We start from the raw sequence: 19,471 nt of genomic DNA on the forward strand, positions 1-19,471 counted from the left end.
AGAGCCAAGTGACAACTGACGTCACCCTCTTCCTGCTCACCAGGAGGGGTTCCTGTTTCTAAACACACACGCGCGCGCGCGCGACCTAGGTCAGCCGACCTACCGGAAATGTGAAAAACACAGCCCAGCATTTGAGTTCCTTTTATTAAAATGTACCGTTTTACTGGTCAGATAACATTAAAAACTCGATTTAGTGTAAAAGTCATTCTAACTTTGGAAGTGTTTAACATTTTGTCCACTTTAATCAATTTCCTTAGGCTTGTTTTGTTTTGTTTTCCAGCGCAGCCCCACAGCATGGTGCTGCCACCACCAGGGGACTGAAGACATGTGCATGAATGTCACACTTTTCAGATTTTGTGTTTTGAAATCATTTTTGAAACACAAATCATGTAGAGAAAATACATGACGCCACCCAGAAGCAGTTTCTCAACGAGTCGGTGTGTTTATGCGGTGACTTGAATGTTCCACATGTTTTCCAATAAACCACAGACTTAAATATGATTTACAAAACCCACAGGTTTTGCACATTCATTTTTCGAAACCATATCTCAAAGCTTAGTCAGCATCCGTGAATGGCAAATTTCGTGTCTGGGCAAAACATTCTTATTTGCATTTATGTCTGAACTTTGATTGGACCATTCTAGTGAATAAATATCCTTTGATCTAAACCATTTTTTAATTTTAGTTTCATGTCTGCTTTCCACACAACAAGGCTTGTTTTGACTTTCTTTCTCAACTAGAAAGAGTCTTACTAATATGAGGAGATTATTCAGAGTAGATTTGTAGGCTAAATGTGATGAACGAGATTACTGATGGCACAGTGGTCCTTAAGGGTTAGGACAATTAAATAATTTCAAATAATATATACTAAAATGTGCTTATGAATAGGATTTGATCACTTACTTTTCTTTTAGTCAGACAGAACCACTTAATCAGTCTGATAATATCTGTTTTATTTTGGCACCTCTAAGTTTCTTACAAGTGTAAAGTATACATTTGTGTATTTTATGGAGGATTGCATTGAAGTACAAATGAGAAGCATTTGCTGGATTTGAATAATAGACATTTTTACATTGGACTGTTACATTCAATACTGAACAAATGTAAATTTTTAAAGAATTTTAATTCTTAATGCATTATGAAACAATTGCAGCAAATACTAAGGTGCTCACTGAGGATAAACACAGAAGTGATTAGTGCGGTGTATTAGGTGACAGTTCATATTTTTAACAATAATAATTATTGGTTAGTTTGCTAAATAACTTCGGTCGTTGGTATTGATGAGTCTCCTTCGTTCTCTTATTTTCTTCCTTCCTTTTATTTTATTTTTTATTTTTGATACAACCAATACTTAACAGAGTGAGAGGTCTTTAGTTTTTCCCTCTCTCCGGTTGAGTTTCCCGTTTCCTCTTCGGCCCCGCCTCCATCTTTGAAACGTCAACAGCGCCAAACTTTCGGGGTCCTTCGTGAGGGGAAAATGAGCGGCAGTGTTGCGGGGCCGCAGTGGCGAAAGGTTCACTCCGTTACTGGAGTCGTTCCCCGGTCCAGGCATGGACACCGGGCGGCGGCAATCCGCGAGCTCATCATTGTATTCGGTGGCGGGAATGAAGGGATAGCGGAGGACCTCCATGTCTACAACACGGGTGAGCTAACGTTAGCTGCTAATGTTTTTAGCTTTTAGCGGAGGAAAGTGGCCCAGCTGTTGACACGAAGTTTGTTTACTTACATAAAACTCTACCATATTCTGCCTCTTGTCATAGTTTTATTTTGTTTAAAGGCAGTTTGTTAAAGTGGGTTCAGTAATATTACTTTCAAGTGGCTAAACTCAGCTGTCTCCCTCTGTGTTTTAGCGTCTATCGCATGCATTAATAATGGACGTTAATATTACATTTTGCGTCCCTGAAGGATATTTGAATAGTTTTTTTTAGAGTGAAATAAGAAATCAAAGCACCTTTAATTTGGAACATTTAAGGTGAGACTTTAAATCCTAAGAAATACATGGTGATGGCAGCATCATGCTGGACACTCCAAAGTTAGTTTTCGAACTAAGAAAGCAGATGATCCTATCCTGTTGAAAATATCTGTACTATGCTTAAACGCTGGCTTTAAAAGTGCTCCACATCTTCTCATAAAAGTTAATTCTGCCACTTTATTGCCCGAAAATCACTGATGATGGCAAAAAGCATCAAGTCAAGTGGGAACTCCAAGTCAAAGCTGTGGAACCATGTTTTAAAGCAGCAGCTGGTTTGATACCTGTGTTGCTGTTTCAGTCTCCAAACAGTGGTTCCTCCCTGCTGTGAGGGGGGACATCCCACCCGGGTGCGCCGCTCATGGCTTTGTCTGCGAAGGCACCCGGATCCTGGTGTTTGGTGGCATGGTCGAGTATGGAAAGTACACCAACAGCCTCTATGAACTCCAGGTAAGTCAGGTGTGGAGTTGAGCGCTGCTGTTGCTAGGTAACGGAACCTTCCAGAGCTGCTTGTGTTGTCCTCCTCAGGCCAGCCGGTGGCTCTGGAAGAAGCTGAAGCCCAGAGCGCCTAGGAACGGATCCCTGCCCTGCCCTCGGATTGGACACAGCTTCACTCTGGCGGGGGGGAAGTGTTACCTATTCGGGGGCCTGGCCAATGACAGCGAGGACCCCAACGGGAATGTACCAAGGTAACAAAACATCTTTCTGGGCTGCTTGGTTGTCTCTTATCTTGAACTTGAGTTCAAGATCTCCGAAGTTGAAGCAAACAAAGAGAAGAACCTTTGCTCTGTGTAGTCCTGGTCCCGGTGTTCTGTGTTGTCCTGGCCGTATGTTTTGATTCGTGGTCAGATTAAATTGCCTAGTCTGTAATTAACCAAAAAAACTATAAAGATACAGATTAAGCAAAAATTTCAATCCAGAATCCCTTTTCCTGCTAAATTATTGAACAGACGTTGCTTGCGGATGTCGCTTGTGCGTCAGATTTACCGGTGTACCAGAAACAAACATATACAAGTTTCCAGCCGTAAACTTTGTGCATAAAAAACTAAAAAAATTAATTAATTACATAAAAAAATTAATGTGTTAAAGTCCTAGCCTTAATTTTAGATCATTGTCCGACTGAAAAATCCAATGATGACCCAATCAAAACCAGAGACGAGCAGGTTTTGATTTCAATATGGCCTATGTGTCTGTTAGGAGGATCTGTGATCATCTGGAGGAGCACGGATCCTCCGCCGTCAACATTTATCCATCCTTAGAGTGTCTGCTGTTGAGCTCCATCTGTGTTTTATCAGACAGAGCTCCAGTTAGTTTAGCAGACTCCGTGTTTCTACTAGTGGTGGTGGGACAGAAAAGGTTGCCGTGGCGATAGCTTTAACGTCAGTTTCTTAGTGTTGGTGGTTTCTGGTGTGATGGATTGAGCTGTGGTTGTTTTCAGGTACCTAGGGGACTTCTATGAGCTGGAGCTGCAACCGCTGACGGGAGCGAGAGGCTGGAATGTTCCCGACACCAAGGGCGGCGGTCCGTCGGCGCGAGAGTCGCACACCTGTGTGGCGTACGCCGGCCTCGGCTCGCCCAAGCTCTACGTGTTTGGGGGCATGCAGGGTTGCAGACTGAACGACCTCTGGCAGCTTGACCTCAGTAGGACTTCTGGTTGTTCATGAGACCATTAGCGGCTCATGTCCACGAAACTGATGTATTCTTCTTCTCTGCCTCAGGCTCCATGGTTTGGTCCACGCCTGAAACCAGCGGCTCCACCCCTCTTCCCAGAAGCCTTCACTCTGCTAACGTCGTTGGAAACAGGTGCTGCAGTCTGGGTTGTGAAACGCAGTAAAAACCGAGTGGTTCCACCTGTAAACACTCCCTTTTATTGATCTGTGTGCAGGATGTTTGTTTTTGGAGGTTGGACTCTTGCGCCGGAGTCTGACAAACGGGTCACCACGGCAACAGAATCGATTTGTTCCAACTCACTGGATTCTCTGAATCTGGGTGAGTAATCTGTTCTCTAGATCTGTCTTTCTCAAACTGTGGTCCACTGGGGCCCCTACTGGTCTGAATGGTACTGCACAGAAACAACCATCTATTAGCTGTGACGAGAGTTCAAAGTGCGGCGCATACAGTTAGCTTACCAAGTGATTGTGTTTAAAAATAATAATGGATAAGTGGCTTAAGACTGGGTTACTCTAAATAAAAGATGAAGAATTCAGGAAGATTTCATGCCTGCAGGAATATTTTTTAGTTTTTGGGGTGAGTTGCAGAACTTTTTATTGATTTTAGTTCAACATTATGATAGATAGCATGCCACTGGCACGCAGGTCCAGGTCTGCCCGACCTGAGGCTGCTCTGAACGCGATATGACGGTGAGGAGGCAGTGAGCAGCGCTGCGCCCAACGCTGACTAACTGCATTTGTAGCACCTAAAATAAAATAATTATTGATGTCAGACTGAAAGAAAACATTGTGTAATGCCTATTTTTCATGAATTTTTTTCTTCTGAATTACAAGAAATGCACATGGTTTCCATGTATTTGACATCATTAGAATCTACACTTTCACAATCCGTAAATAACTCGAATAGATTTGTTCATGTTTTTTTTGTTACAGCAAGTCACATTAACAAAACAGAACATTTACAAAACTCATATTTTCATTTCAGGTTGTACATATTAAGATGATGTTACGGTTAGTCAGGTGGTGCATGAGTGTTTGTTAAATGAGTTAAATTGTCCTCAGCCTGAAAAAGTTTGAGAAACACCAATCTGGAGGTAAAGCATCGTTGCCGGTGTTTTTCCATTCTAAGACTCAATGTGCTGGGAATGCGTCGGCCTGGAGCAGCAGGACGACGTCCAGGCCCAGCTGCAGAACCAGAACCAGGGCCCTCAGGCAGACGACCCATCCGTATACTGGCCCCGAGCCAGAGCCGGCCACTGCTCGGCCGCCGTCGGCTCCAGGCTGTACATCTGGAGCGGCCGCGACGGCTACCGCAAGAGCTGGAACTACCAGGTGTGCTGCAAGGACCTCTGGTACATGGAGACAGGTGAGGACAGAGAGGAGACGCAGCTCAGCCTTTGGTAAGGAAGAGTGACATCCCTGTCGTCTGTTGTCAGATCGTCCGACTGCACCAGAGGGAGTGATGCTCATCAAGTCCACGGTCAGTGTGCTTCACGTGGCGTGGCGCCCCCTAGCTGCAGCAGACTTCTACATCCTGCAGATCCAGCCGGTGGTCCGCTGTCCAACCACCAAACCAGTTCAGCCGACTGGGACAGAAGGACAAACTGGGACAGGTCAATGTCCTGCAGGTGAGACGATGCAAAGACTCAACAGGTCATCAGCGGCCGGAGAGAATATTCAAATCAAAATGAAGTTTTCATCCTGGTGTTACTGTCAATAGACAGTGCGCGATGCTGCATGTTTTGGCATCAATCTGATACCAAGTAGATACATTTTAAACACAAATATATTTAAGGTTGATACATTAAACTACTTTTATCTTTTGGTGTTTTTATTATTTTTCCTTTGTTCAAACCTAGGACAGAATGTAAATAAAGTTTACAAGTGTCTACAAAATTGAACTAAGACAATAGAAAAACAACAGTTTTGTGTTCGTTGTTTTCTAAATAAATGCAAAAACTTTTCATTTGAGAGCAAAATCTGTTTTAAGGTAGAGTTGGGAAACTAACACAAAAGCAAAATATAATTTCAAGAAGGAATCTGAAACTAGAATATCGGATCCACACTAGCATTTATCATGCTAGTGTGGATCCGATATTGATACCGACTTGGTATTGACATTGATATTTGGATGGATCTGTCCTCCTCTGATATCTCGCCCAGTTGTTCTATACTTATTCTAGTTTCTTTGTTTCTTTGTTGAAAGTACTCCCAACCCAGAGTTTTTGTTTTTTTGTCTTCCCATGTGTTATTCTGGATGTTTGTTCCTGTTAAAGCGACTGGTTTCTCTCCACTGTCGCCTGGTGCTTGCTTAGCTGCTCCAGTGTTTTCCAAAAGCAGGAACCTTAAAATGGACTGAACTGAACCTGTTTGTCATTGGTTCCTTGTGATGTCGTTGAATTATCAGAGTTGATTACTTTTCTGTAAAATCTATTATTTTTTTTAGGTCCTCAGTCCCTTCAGAACCCAAACGAGGGTCCAGAACAGAACGCATCGGCCCAGGTAGGTGTGACTCATCAGTTTAAAGCCATACTGAACGCTAACACCATCATCCTGGTCTTCACTCACACTGAGGTGTGAATATGTTGGGATTGAATGTTTCCTTATAATTCCAGGACACATCAGCTTCATCAGGTGAAACCAAAGCGGAGGAGCAGAGGGCTGGGAGAGAGTCTGAGTCCAAACACTGCGGTTGGTTTCTCTTCACTGTCCAACAGGAATCGAGTCAGTTAGAATCACCTGCCTTCCCTCTGCTTCAGCTTTATGTCTTTTTATGTTTTAGGAGGAGCAGCGATGGAGGACAGCAGCTCAGCTCAGCAGCAGCAGTCAGGTAGGGAGGAGGCTCACAGAGAAACCAGATCCTGCAAATATCCAAACTAAACATCTTCTCTTTCTGCTTCCAGACAAACAAACTGCTCCAGGTGACCAGACGGGGGATCTGTACCCCAACACAGATCAGGTCAGGTCACATGTTAAATACTGTGAACCAATCTTTAAAAAGATTTCTGATTTTGGTTAATTTTTTAATTATTTTTTCCCTCCTGAAAAGTTCCTAAATATAGTGACAAAGTTGCTAAATTGTCAAAATTTCCCAAAATTAAAGAAATCAGGGCCAATTTATCTGTCCAGCCCTAGATTTTATGTTCACGAAATGTATCATAGTCTCAAACAAAATGAGTGGAACAGTCAAAGCAAAATAAAAATGTGCTCACTAACAGAGCTCCCTGTGGGCTTCTAGAGGTTCCTGATCTTTATTCATCACTGATAAACATGGCTTCAAAAAAGAAAACAGAACATGTGCAGGAAAGAGAAGTGACCCAAGGACCGAACCCTGCGGTACTCCTCTAGTGAGCCAGAATCCCGTTTATCAACACAAACAAGCAATCTGACCTAGTTTTCAATTTGGCTTTGGCAAAAGCCTAAACGGTGTGAAGACTTGTATCGAGGTGCTGCGGCTGGTTCATCTGGATGTGTTGCGCTGCCTTCAGGCTAAGGAGAACCAAGATGGCTGCTTGTGGTTCGACGTTGGCGTGTTTAAGACGCTCTACTGCGAGGTCAGCCACTACTTCCTGCCAGCTGAAGACCAACAGGTGAGATTCCTGAACAGCGAGCTAACAGAGTGTTAGCGTGGCATTGACCAACCTGCGTTTCTGTCAGGCCGTCCACCAGAGGAAGCTGCCCAGCCCTCAGGACTACCAGGGCCGGGAGAAGCAGCCGCTGACCCCGGGTCAGATGTACCGCTTCAGAGTGGCTGGAATCAACTGCTTCTCTCAGGGAGACTTCAGCCCAGCCAGCGAGTTCAAGACCTGCCAGCCCGGCTTCCCCGGAGCGCCCGCCGCAGTCAAGATCTCCAAGGTAACGCAACAGCATCTCCTCTCAGTAGCTACGTTTCCATTGACCATATATTTGCACAATTTGACATTTCAAAAATAAATTTGCTCAATGGAAACATGGCAATTTTGAAAGAGCTCTCATTTTTGACAAAAGTTTAAGTGCTTCTGTGAGATGTTTTTTTTGCGGGGGCGGGGGGTAAATTAAAATTGGTTTGTTTAGCAAAACTGCAATGGGAACACTTTTTTGTATCACACACGTCACATGGTCAACAACCGGATGTTGCTACTGCTGCAAACCATGAAGAAGACGACAGGAAGTAGAAATGACTTATCATGTGAAGAAACTTTATAAGTGTGTGATGTTAATAGTGTTTCTTATTTATTTAATGACATTAGCAGAATATTGACAAAGTTTTATGCACATTTGAAATGGAAATGCAGCTAGTGGGAGGTAAGAGTTAGCTGGAGGGTTCTGACAGTCATGAAGGTTCTGGTCCGGTGTGGTGTGTTCAGGCCAGCGATGCTGTCCAGATCACCTGGGAGGCCCCGACGTCTCCGTCGGGTCGGATTCTTGAGTACTCTATGTACCTGGCGGTGAGGAAGAGCCGGTCTGGCTCGGAACGGCCGGGGCAGATGGCCTTCATCCGGATCTACCGCGGCACCAAGACCAGCTGCTCGGTCAGCTCCTCCCACCTGGAGAACGCCCACATCGACAGCTCGGCGTCCTGCCGGCCTGCTGTCGTCTTCCGCATTGCGGCCAAGAACGAGCAGGGCTACGGACCGGCCACACAGATCCGCTGGATCCAAGGTAGAACTGCTTCTTGCTGCACATCTCTGACTTCCTGTTCCATCTCCACTTGAACCTCTGATCTCTGGGTTTTAACAGATCCTATCAAACTGCGGGGCTCTGCTGCCAAACCAGACGGCAGCGCTGAGGCTGACCCAGACGCAGCTGACAGGTAAACACTCTGGAACAGACTGGAGTTAGATTATCAGGATCGGAAAATAAAATCTAGTTTGGAAAAAAATGTTTTCAGATTGTTCCTTATCCAAGTTTACCTATCTACGTTTAGTCCTTCCTTCCTCTGGTCTTTTACTTTTCCTTTCCTTCCTGATTTCCTTCCTTCCTTTAAACTCATGGAATCATGTTGTTTGCTCTCCTTGCAGCTCCAGCTGAGGCGGTTCTGGACCAGCTACAGGAAAAAAAAATCCCCTCAGGAAGTCGAACTGAACATTTCTAAAACATTTTTCCTAATTTATTTTTCTCTGATGAAACTGTAAATAGATTCACAGGCTGATTTTACCTCCAACTGTTTCATTTAGCTACAGTTTTATGAAATAATCTCTAATATGAAGACATTGTCAGCTGAGATGCATTCAGTAATTGTTTTTATAGACCTGGATGATGATTTAATAATCATTAATATTAAATAATTATATATAGATATGACTGAAACACCAGGAGGAAACACTAAGCTAATGAAATCTGTGCTCAGCAGAGGTTGGGTTCTGATTCACTTAGGTGTTTTTTTTCTCCTTTTAAACTGCATGGTACTTCACACGTCTACATGAGCTCTGCTTTTAGTTTTGGATATCTAATGAAAGAAAACGTTGCCTTCCATTTTGTTACAAAGTCAACAAAACTATTTCTCCAGCAAATCTTAAAAGGGCTTGTATTTTAAGGCAGAGCCAGTTCATGATGGTAGGAGGCCTAGGGAGAACTTCAGTTTGGATCCCCATTCTAGTTCACATTATTTATTGAATTAGGTTATTTTTCTGCCTTATTCATTTGATGTGGCAGTTATGTTCACTCTAAGACTTGGTTATGTTGGGAAACAAGCTCATTTCTTTAATTTGCTTGATTAAGCTAGTAGCAGGACTATCAAACGATGCTACTACTGTATTTTTACTTTTATTTTGAGTTCCCTTAAGACTTATATTTTTATTTTGTAAGTCAAATTCACAATAAAAATGATTCATAATTTGAAGCTTAAGTGGGAAATTGTGCTCTCTTGGAGACCCCTGCTGGCCTGGAGGTCTCCTAACAGCAGTGCACACAGGCTGGCTCTGCCTCCATCTATCGCCCTAGGCAAGGGGTGAGCAACTCCAGGCCTGGAGGGCCGGTCTCCTGAAACTTTTAGAGATGTCTCTACTTCAACACACCTGAGTCAAATAATGAGGTCATTAGTAGGATGCTGGAGAACTTGAGCTGCACTCATGAGGTGATTCAGCTGTTGGATTCAAGTACATTGGACCAGGGAGACGTCTAAGAGTTGCAGGACACTGGGCCTCGAGGACCAGGATTTGCCCACCCCTGCCCTAGGCCGTGCCAGTGTTATGTGCATAGAGGGTGTGTGTGTGCCGGGTGTACTGGATAAAGGGGAAGCTCTTGTCGTTGGTGACTGTTTACTTTAAAGAGAACCTCAGACAAACAGGAACTGATGCGAATGGCACGGGATCTCAGCTTCCTGTCAGGACGCCTGAAATACAAGCCCTTCTACTGTCTGAGGTCAACAACTGTTTCACTCACCTTCAGGGGAAAAACAAAGTTCTGATTATAATGCAATCTATATATGAATTGTATAATAGTTTAATACAGAAGTTTTATTTTTTTCCCAGCAACTTTTATTACAAAATATCCAAAGTTATGACTTTGTCTTCTTATTTAGGAGTCCTCCATTTGGCTGCCAGTCTCTAGCTTGTTTGGAGTTACTTTCTTCCATTAGTTTTTTTTTATCTGCAAATGTTTTTTATGCTTTTAAAAAATATATTCCTGGGAATGTCGATTCTTCAGTTTGACTCCGGCGGCCAAACTGGAACCAGCGTTTTAGTATCTGTGTTCCCCAGAACTACATGTACTTTAGTCACTTCTGGACAAGCTACAGAGAAAACTAAATGTATTCTTATTCATGATAAATAAAGGTGATAATATCCCACAAGATGAAGGTACGTTCATTTGTTTCCTGATTATTAGAGGCTGTTTTGGGACGATGCTGTTAGTCATGTGTTATTCTGTCCTTACATGTTTTAGCAACCATGTTTTACACTGTAGAAGCAAAGATGGAAGAGTTCCATATGTTCACATAGGAAAAACCATAAACATGAAAACATGTTTATGGGCCGTGCGTAACTCCGTCCGCCATCTTCAATGTGGCAGCAGGGCGATCGGAGCTTCTTAAGTTCTGTGCTGGGTGGACTTATTTCAACCGTTTTACGAACAAACAGGATTCATTCTCATTACCTTCCCCTGGTTAGGATTTAAGATCAGAATTACTTGACTTTGCAGCCAGAAATTCGCTTCTAAACAACCGGAAAATATTTCTTATGTAGCTAAATTGGCCCGAAATAACCGTTGGTTGTTAGCGTAGCAGCTAACGTTTTCATACTGTTTTCTAATGAGAGAGCTGATGAGAAACCGCTGTTAGAGGAGAAGTTCATTAAAAACCAGAGGATTTAGTGAAGAAAGATCAGTCAGGATCAGAGCTGGAGCTGCTGCTGGTCTTCAGTCTGTTTCCAGCTCAGCTTCACCATGTCGGTATTTAGCTATAAAGATGCTACGAGTCAGAGCCCAACATGCTGAAAATGTTTTTTTCTGAATGTGAAAGAAACATGTATTTTCTATTTCACTTTTGGATAATTTCTCTTTTATTCTTGGCTTTAAGCCTGTGAACCAGGACGTCTCAGAAGTCATGGAGTTCTCCCAGTGTGACCAGCAGACTGACGCCCTGCCTGTGACCAGTGTATAATAAATAAATGTTTTATTCTTTCACTTTTTGTGTATTTTTTAAATATCTCAATCTGAAGTATTAGTGTATTAATGTAGCTTATGTAATGAAATAAAAATAATTTACTCTTAGAATTACTTTCACTCTTTGCTGTCAATAGCAGATTTGACGTACTGTAATAAATATTTATTCTCTGGAAAAAAGTAAGAAAAATATAGTTTAATTTTTGACAATGATTTATAAATCAAAAGTAATTTCTCAATAACGTATAAAAAATAAATACAGGAAAATTTTTTGTTTTTTGTCTTGAAATGTTAAATGTACATTAAATTATGTAAATATATTCTTTAATAAAACACTGTAAAAGTGTGTTCATCAATTTCAATATAAAAATTATCAGAATCATTTCTATCAAATAAAAACATTGTGCTCTTTATTTAGAAATGCCCCCAAAACAATTAAATAATCACATCAAAAGTTAGAAACTCTGTCTTTAGTAATTTGTGTGATTGCCAAATATATTAATGTGTGTAATAAATGTGTCAATGACAAGTATTAACTTAAAATACTTTGTAGAACGGCACTTTATAAAGCTCGGTCCATTCACTTGTATTACCTTACTGGCACATATTCCACATTCAATATGGCGGACGCTGTCACGTATCGCAGCAACGGGCCGGCCCGCTCCATGAGGCGTTCTACGTATTAATGTCTATGGGAAAAACGGCTTTACCGCTTTTTGCTCACGTTCGGTAGGCTGGACTGAGGCTTAAATAAACCAAGCAACTGATTAGGTCATCCTGGCCAGGAGAGGGCCTCCAAGAGCCCTCATAGTCTCACATAAGACTTTTGGCAAATGCATATTTTTGTGTAGGTGATGCACAATTTGTATTTTATCACCTGTAGCATTCTTTCAGTATATGCCAAATTTCTCCCTGTTTTCATACAAGAGGAGAGTTTAAGTCACAGTTCCGACTCGCAAAGTTTGAGTTTGCCAAGCAGCCACAAGTTCAGGTTTTATTATTTAGTTTAATTAAATGTAATGTGTCCTTAATTCCAAAGTAAATTTTGACAATGGGATTTCTTATTTTCTCAATTTCTCCTGAAGATATCATAGATGGTTAGTTGTGTCCAGGAAGAATCTCCTGTTGAGTTAAGGGCCTGTACACAGGAACAGAAAAAGAAAAGGACAATAGTTTCCCATGATTCCGTAGTTTGTAGTTTAGAGCAGCTTGCCAGCTAGGCTACCTAGCGAGCTACAAAATAGTGGTGGCTGTTACAAGAGGTAAGTTATCTTGTTCTGTTGACAGTTTAAACAGATCAAAGAATAAGTAGCCTTTACAATATTGTTTTTGCAATTGTTTGTAATATTCTTCCAACTCCCAAATCCAGTCATTTTTAAAATCACGTTAGCATAGTTAGCTTGTCTTCAAAGCTAGCCTACGCTACAGGCAACAGTTCGGTTCACTGCCTCAACATGTTTTAGTTATGAACGCTGTGTTTGATATAACATTCAGAATTAATTTTTTTTCAGACTTACTGCATATACCTGTTAAAAGAAATGAGCAAAGATGCTGAGTGTCCGATAATGCGCACAGCGTAGACGCCTGTTAGCATGTCATGCTTCTGGGCGCGACATTCAAACACAATAGTGGACAACAACGTTAACCTCCAGTGTAGTCATTACTATCAGTGTGTGTATTTCCGTTACAATTATTAGTAAAGGAAAACTCGCAGAGAAAGACACTTCTTGTGAGCCTTGTTGCTTTCCAACTCTGATATTCCGCATTAATCCAGTGGCTGTGACCAGGTTCAGAAGAGAGTTGGTATAATTGTAATCACAGACTCTTGTATCCATAATAGCAGCAGCTGCCGGGGAAACGAGCTAACTAATCACTTGAGACTGATTCAGAGCTGAGAGCTGATTGGAACAAGAGGCTTTAGGGACTCGAAGCCACCATGGTTACTGACAACAAGACGTGAAGCTGAAGCCAGTTTCTTCACCATTGAACTGCGTAAAGATTCACTCCTCCCTCTCACACAGACGCGGTGAGCTCTGCTGCTCCATTCCCAGGTAGTTTCACTGTCGGGTTTTGCACCTGCCGCAGGTGAGATGGCCTCGCTTGGGCAGCCGGCCTCTGTGGTCGCCAGCCTCGTACCGGGGATGGGGAAGTCCGCAGCCGTGCTGGGTCTGTCCGCTGGGCTGGGGGGAGCGGAGCTGCAGCTGCAGAAGATGCTCATCGACGAGAGGATCAAGAGCGAAAACCACCGGACCAACTACCAGACCCTGAAGGCTGAGCACACCAGGTACTGAGGAGGGAACTGCTTACTGCTTTGGAAAATAAAAAAAATCTGTAAATGGGCTGTTCCCCAGAACTTCTCCACTTGCAGTTTTAGTTTCAAATTTTGTAAAGATAATCTCATATTAAGCATCTTTTGCTACTGATTATTAATAAAAAAAATATTACCAGTCTAATGATACCGAGCTACAAATGATCAAACATTCACTAAAGGGATATGCTGTTGCATTTTAGGTATTATAATATTTCGATTAAAAAAAGAAAATTGAATTATTCTGTTTCCGTGTCCAGCCTGCAGACGCAGTTCACTCACGCTCAGGGGGAAGTGAGGCGCCTGCTGGGCGACAAACAGAGCGAGCAGGAGAGGCTGCAGCTGCTGCTGGCTGAGCTGCGGGGAGAGCTGCTGGACAAGACCAGGGAGCTGGAGGAGCTGCGCCTGCAGGTACCAGAAGAAGAAGATGATGTTTTTTTTTTTCTTTATATACAGAGGTGATTTAGAAACAAACCGATTTTGCTTTGTTGTTTTCCTTTGAGCAGGTGATGACCCCTCAGCGGCTGGAGCTCCTCAGAGCTCAGGTGCAGCAGGAGATGGAGGCTCCGGTGAGGGAGAGGTTCAACAAGCTGGAGGAGGTGAAGCAGACGGCAGCCAATCATCTGCAGCCTTTCTTCCTGCCGTCGGCCTGACGGCGCCTCTCCCTCTGCTCTGTGATCGCTCCACAGGAGGCGGAGAAGTACCGGTCTGAGTACAACAAGCTGCGCTACGACTTCACCATCATCAAGTCCCAGCTGGAGCACCAGAGGGAGGAGCACAGCCGCATGCTGGAGGAGAGGAGGGTCCTCCACGAGGCCGAGGTGGGAGTTCACCCCACGGCTGGAGGTGAATGGTGGCACCGACGACCCGCTGACCGTCTGGTTTCCTGCTGTCAGGTTGCCCGGCTGGAGAAGGAGCGGGAGGAGCTGGTGGCGCAGTATCAGGATTCAGAGGCCCTGTGTGACGGGAAGCGGGTGGAGGCTCTGCTCAGGGAGAAGGCCCAGCTCCACCAGAGGCTCAAAGGCCTGGAGGCGGAGGTGGCCGAGCTCAGAGCCCAGAGGGACACGTCGGGTCAGCAGGCTGAGAGCGTGCAGCGCATCCAGATCAGACAGCTGACGGAGCTGCAGTCTGCGGTCAAGTCACAAGAGGTGGAGCTGCTTTCACCGTCCTGCCGTGTTCGGTAGGATCAGATGCAACTTCACGAACGATGTTTCTGACAGGCGGAGCGTCAGTCGCTGCGGCAACAGCTGGACAGGATGGAGAGCGAGCTCCAGCAGAGCCACGAGCAGAACGGCCAGCTGACTGGGAGGCTGCACCGCGCTGAGAGGGAGGCCAGCGCTCTGACCGCTCAGGTACGCTGCTCAGCAGAGTCGGATTCCTCAGGGAGTCGCTGCTGCGTTAACTCTTCACCTCTGACTGCTGGCAGATCGACAGCCTGAAGCATTCACACAAGCTGGAGCTGGCCAGCGTCAGGCTGGAGTGTGCTCGCTCCAAAGGAGACATGGAGAGGGAGAGGGACACGCTGCAGGGACAGATGGACGGTACGGAGAGACGCACACACACACAGTCATGTTTTTGTGACTTGTGAGGACTTTTTTTTTTTTTTTTTTCATTGACTTCCATTCATTTTCTACACCCTAATCCTAACCATCACATACCTAACCCCTAACCCAAAAACAGCATTTCCCCTCATGGGGTTCAAGAAATGGTAAGTGTCTATGAACGGAAATGTTCAGGTTTTACAGCAGACTTAGTCTGGACTTTGACTGGACCATTTAATACCTCAACATGCTCCGATCCGCAGCAGGTGTGGGAGGTGTTGAGGGTTGATGTCTGCATGTTCTAGATGTTTCCTCTGTTCAACAAACCTGAATCAAATGAATTGGTCATTAATGTTTAGTCGTTCTGCTGGGAGGAGCTCAGCTCTGACTGGCTTCTGCTTCATGTTAGTCTGTTGGTTTTCTACTTCCTTCTAGCATAAGAAAAATACTTTCCCAAGAATCATTAAATCATTGTTTTTCTTTCCTTAAGTCTTACCTAGCTAAAGTTATTTCATTCATAAAAGCTACTGTACACATCACAAATAACCTGTGTTCATCTTTTCCAAGACAGGAAGCATAATGTGTGTGTGTGTGGGTGTGTGTGTGTGTGTGTCAGGTCTGCAGGCAGACGTTGAGGTGCTGAAGGCGGCGTTGGAGCGAAACAAGGAGGTTGTGTTGGAAAAAGAGAGAGAGATGGTGAGGAAGGTGCAGTCGGCCCGAGAGGAGGAGTTCCACAAGATGGCCACCTTACACGAGGAGAGGTGAGAATCGGTTCCTGAACCTGTTCCAGAATGAGTGAATATGAACGAGTGAATCATGTTAAATCATTCTCCATGCGTTTGTTCTAGGCTGGAGTTGGAGAACCGCCTGGCAGTGTTGGAACAGCAGAGGGCGCTGCAGGACTCGTCGGATCAGGCGCTGAAGGAGGAGTGGGAGGAACGACTGCGCAGCGCCCAGCAGGGAGAGGAGTCGCTCCGCAGAGAGCTGCAGAACCTCAGGTCAGCCGGGCCGGACTGGGCCGGGCCGGTACTGTACACCACAACCGGGGCCCTTTCTAGCTTTGTGGGGCCCCTAGTTTATCAAACTACAACGCAGAGATTCATAACCCTCTAGATGATCCACCAAAATGCCACATTCTGTTTTACAAGCATAACAGGCTGCAGTTAAAAAAACCTAATTATTAAATATGTTAATACATCAAGGCCAACTTATTATTTCCTCCCATAAATTGAAGACTTTTTAAGGATACACAAACAACCTGAGATAATCTTTACATCTTTATTTTCTAATAATAATAATAAGCATATAAAAGATGTGACAAATATGAGATGACTACAGATAAAGACATGATATTTCAATCCTGCACAAACGACCCCAAGCATTGGCCTACTGCAAGTAACGGTCTGGTTAGTTAAAGTTCCTGTTCCTGTTTCTGTGGTTTGAGACTTCAGTGTTTCATGTTGGTCAGTGAAGTCTGGGGATGATGTGAGGTTCCTCTCGGCCAGCACAGCACAATAACCACCTAATCTCAATTTATTCTAGAAAGTCCTGTTTTGTGTTTCTTAGAAACAAAGTGCAGCAGCAGAGTTCACAGCTAGAGGAGCTAGAGAGACAGAAAGCAGAGATTAGTGACCTGCAGCAGGTGAGTCTGCATCTCTTTTGTTCTTTTCTTTGTGTTTTTGTTTTAATGGATTTGATTTCTATCCTGAATATTGTTTGAAACAACAGCAGAACCAAGAGCTCAGCGTCCAGCTGGGGGCGCTGTCGCGCTCTGAAGGCGAGCTGACGGACGCCAACCAGAGACTGAGGGAGACTCTGGACAGAGTGAGGGAGGAGGTGCGGGCGACCCGGGCCCAGGCGGAGCGGAGCCAGCATGAGGCGGAGAGGTGCGGCCGCTCGCTCTCTGCCGCTTTCTGTGCGTCTCCACGTCTTCACGTTTGTGTGTGGCTCCACCTGCAGGACGGTGGAGGATCGGCGGGTCCAGTGGTTGGAGGAGAAACACCGGCTGCAGGAGCGAGAAGCAGAGCTGCAGCAGAAATACTCTCAGGCTAAGGAGAAGCTGCAGAGAGCAGCAGTGGCTCAGAAGAAGGTTAGTTTTTAAATCTGAGCATGTCGAGAGTTTTAGACGCTGAGGCTGAAAGCTGCAGCTGTTTGTCATTTAGAGGAAACATCAGACGGAGAACAGAGAGAAGAAGCTGCACAACAAGATCCAGCTGCAGGAGGCTAAAATCGAACAGCTGGAGCTGGAAGCTGCTGCTGCCATAAAGAGGTGGATGTCACTCCATCATGTCTGCAGCTCCTCTGTCACACATCACTTATTAACAATATTAATATTGTATTCTTCCAGACGGTCAATGTTCTCAGAGGAGCAGGCGCAGCTGAAGCGGAGGCTGAAGGAGCTGCAGCGACGACACGACGAGTTCCGCTCCCTCCTGCTGAGCGGTCAGGGCCCTGCCCTCATGCCCTCCCAGCTCTCCCTCGGGGTCGAAGGGCGACTGGCTGCTGACCTGGTGAGCTTCAGACCCTGAGGCAGCACTCAGGAGGAGGAAGGAAGCGCAGCGCAGGCTGAGTGTCAGGAAATGAAAGAAATGCGACACTGAAAAAAAGCAGCCGATGCCTCTTGTCTGGAACTGGAATGAGATTTTAAAGATGATCACGGGGGGAAAGTCAGTTTTCATGCTGTTATATAGAAGATACTAATAGGAATTTTAGAAAACCATTTCTACTTAAATGATGAAATCCTAGCTTTATTTTGGTTCAGCTCATTACTCACTAGTTCACCTGAAGCCAAAGTTCTGGAACCTGCGTGGAAATTCCTACTTTATGGTGAAATGAAGGCATCACCACTGACTGACTAGGATTTAACATCATCCCTGTTTAATCTGGAATAATCTAGTGCCAGATTTTCTAAGTATCATAGATCATGTAGAAAGAAGAAATAGAAATGTACAAAATGTATTTTTAAATGTCCATTCTGTCATAAAACATAACCAGTAGATTGTAGCTAATTGCCCCGATGCAGGCAGAGAACCTAAAGTTCTGACAAAACTCAGAGTATTGGACTCTCTGATCTATAGAAAGTGTTCTGTGTTGAAGCTTTCTATACATTCAGCTTTGAGTGAAACACTGCAGAGGAGATGATGGGGGTGATTGTGTGTGTCCTGCAGGAGGGAGAGTTCTCTCTGCTGCAGAGGAGACTGGAGAGTCTGGAGAACGCTCAGCAGCAGCAGCTGGAGGAACTGGGATCACTGGTGCAAAAGGAGCACGATGAACCTCCCAAACATGACCCCCTGACCTCTGACCCTGTCACTTTGGACTGATAAACATTTTGTAATCAGGCAGTGCTTTTCAAGTCAAGTGCATGAAAATGGTTTGCACAGATGTATTTTTCTAAAAGTGAACCAGTTTGTTTTTTTCTGCACCTTGAACAAAACTGACTCAGGGTTCAACGTGTTTAAACCAGGGGTCAGAAACTCACTGCTGCTTAACTAAACCTGCTTAAAAACGTTTTCTAATTTAGCTTATTTTATGGCTAAAAAACAATTTTATATCATAAAAAAAAAGTTTTACAGTAAAGAAATTTATATTTATGCAAAATGTAAAAATGCAATGTACTTTTACAATATAAAAAAAACTAACTTTTTCTTGTGCCATTAAGTTCCATTGTGGTGTAGAACGTATCAGCAGCTTGCAGACCCCTGGTCTAAACCACAGAGGAGGAAATGATTTGTATCATTGCAGCTGTGACAAAAAGCACTACATGCTGCAACTTGCACATGAAATGTACAGGTTGTTATTTTTACTTGAACAATTACTCAGGGCTCTTTGTGACTCATTTGTGACACTTCCTCTGTCTTAATGTGATATTAAATGCTTCTGTTCATCAGGTGACTTCTGTTTTAGCTCCTGAAACTTCCCAGGGTTCAGGATCCATCGTCTCTGAGGCATTAGAGCAGAAGATTCAGTCTCTGTTGGTCTCAGACTTTCCCTGAATGTAAGCAGCTGATCTCTGAAACAGAGTTTCAGCTCCATGTTTGCTGCAGGAGGCGACAAATGTTGCCAGTTCAGCGTTTGTCATCTTAGATTTGGAAGCAGTTCCTCCCTTCCTGTCGTGGTTCACTTCAGTTCAGCATCAGCGCTCAGTTCCAGGAGCAGCTCTTCAGTTCGTCAAACAAATCTTTGACATGCTGCAGTTGCTCCAACAGCTCAGCGGGGGCGCCGTTACTGGTCAGCTTCTCTTTAATCTGTGAAAAAAATCCAGATAGATGTAATGTGAACTCATTTTCCTAAGATCCACCAACAATAAACACTAGGTTTCTCGTCACTCGTGTTTGTGCAGCTTCTGTTATGCTGGGTAGTTTGAATCTTCTGTTGGAAACATCTGGAAAGCTGATAAGAAAGA

General features: G+C 44.1%; 3 protein-coding genes and 1 long non-coding RNA gene across 5 annotated transcripts in view; 2 read left to right on the plus strand and 2 right to left on the minus strand.

The window, feature by feature from the left end:
• On the plus strand, positions 1-10,411 carry hcfc2 (host cell factor C2). Its single transcript, XM_081604018.1, has 17 exons — positions 1-1,643; positions 2,271-2,419; positions 2,498-2,658; positions 3,408-3,610; positions 3,688-3,772; positions 3,855-3,958; positions 4,769-5,005; positions 5,076-5,267; positions 6,086-6,141; positions 6,255-6,330; positions 6,422-6,469; positions 6,543-6,598; positions 7,128-7,229; positions 7,297-7,494; positions 7,986-8,280; positions 8,359-8,431; positions 8,640-10,411. Exons 1-17 carry the CDS (start codon positions 1,478-1,480, stop codon positions 8,647-8,649), a joined length of 2,211 nt encoding a protein of 736 aa, XP_081460144.1. The 5' UTR covers positions 1-1,477; the 3' UTR covers positions 8,650-10,411.
• LOC145550179 (uncharacterized) lies at positions 8,361-12,832 on the minus strand. The gene is made up of 3 exons (XR_014086067.1): positions 12,747-12,832; positions 8,532-8,665; positions 8,361-8,450 (listed from the first exon to the last, which is right to left on the minus strand). It is a non-coding gene; the product is annotated as an uncharacterized LOC145550179 (long non-coding RNA).
• Positions 12,742-19,393, plus strand: cep83 (centrosomal protein 83). Its single transcript, XM_008401571.3, has 15 exons — positions 12,742-13,504; positions 13,789-13,939; positions 14,035-14,127; positions 14,218-14,349; positions 14,425-14,676; positions 14,749-14,880; positions 14,955-15,069; positions 15,686-15,830; positions 15,918-16,067; positions 16,636-16,711; positions 16,798-16,955; positions 17,029-17,158; positions 17,232-17,338; positions 17,417-17,579; positions 18,237-19,393. The coding sequence occupies exons 1-15, from the start codon at positions 13,311-13,313 to the stop codon at positions 18,387-18,389; spliced, it is 2,151 nt and encodes a 716-aa protein (XP_008399793.2). The 5' UTR covers positions 12,742-13,310; the 3' UTR covers positions 18,390-19,393.
• The window catches only part of plxnc1 (plexin C1), a 24,481-nt gene continuing 21,343 nt past the window's right edge, over positions 16,334-19,471 (minus strand). For both annotated transcript variants that reach the window (XM_081604015.1, XM_017302794.2), the window contains one exon: positions 16,334-19,313. In XM_081604015.1, coding sequence (XP_081460141.1) covers positions 19,209-19,313 — 105 coding nt within the window. In that variant the 3' untranslated portion in view covers positions 16,334-19,208. The remainder of the gene's footprint in view (positions 19,314-19,471) is intronic.

This window comes from Poecilia reticulata, chromosome 23, assembly GCF_904066995.2.
Source record: "Poecilia reticulata chromosome 23, P_reticulata-male-v2, whole genome shotgun sequence".
NCBI lineage: Eukaryota > Metazoa > Chordata > Actinopteri > Cyprinodontiformes > Poeciliidae > Poecilia > Poecilia reticulata.

Excerpts from the sequence above, each read along its gene's own strand:
- hcfc2 (XM_081604018.1), top strand. The coding sequence starts at position 1,478 with ATGAGCGGCAGTGTTGCGGGGCCGCAGTGGCGAAAGGTTCACTCCGTT. Across the intron at positions 6,599-7,127 it reads TGTACCCCAACACAGATCAG|GCTAAGGAGAACCAAGATGG; the intron begins GTCAGGTCACAT and ends CGCTGCCTTCAG. Across the intron at positions 7,230-7,296 it reads TGCCAGCTGAAGACCAACAG|GCCGTCCACCAGAGGAAGCT; the intron begins GTGAGATTCCTG and ends CGTTTCTGTCAG.
- cep83 (XM_008401571.3), top strand. The coding sequence starts at position 13,311 with ATGGCCTCGCTTGGGCAGCCGGCCTCTGTGGTCGCCAGCCTCGTACCG. Across the intron at positions 14,881-14,954 it reads CCAGCGCTCTGACCGCTCAG|ATCGACAGCCTGAAGCATTC; the intron begins GTACGCTGCTCA and ends GACTGCTGGCAG. Across the intron at positions 17,580-18,236 it reads GGCGACTGGCTGCTGACCTG|GAGGGAGAGTTCTCTCTGCT; the intron begins GTGAGCTTCAGA and ends TGTGTCCTGCAG.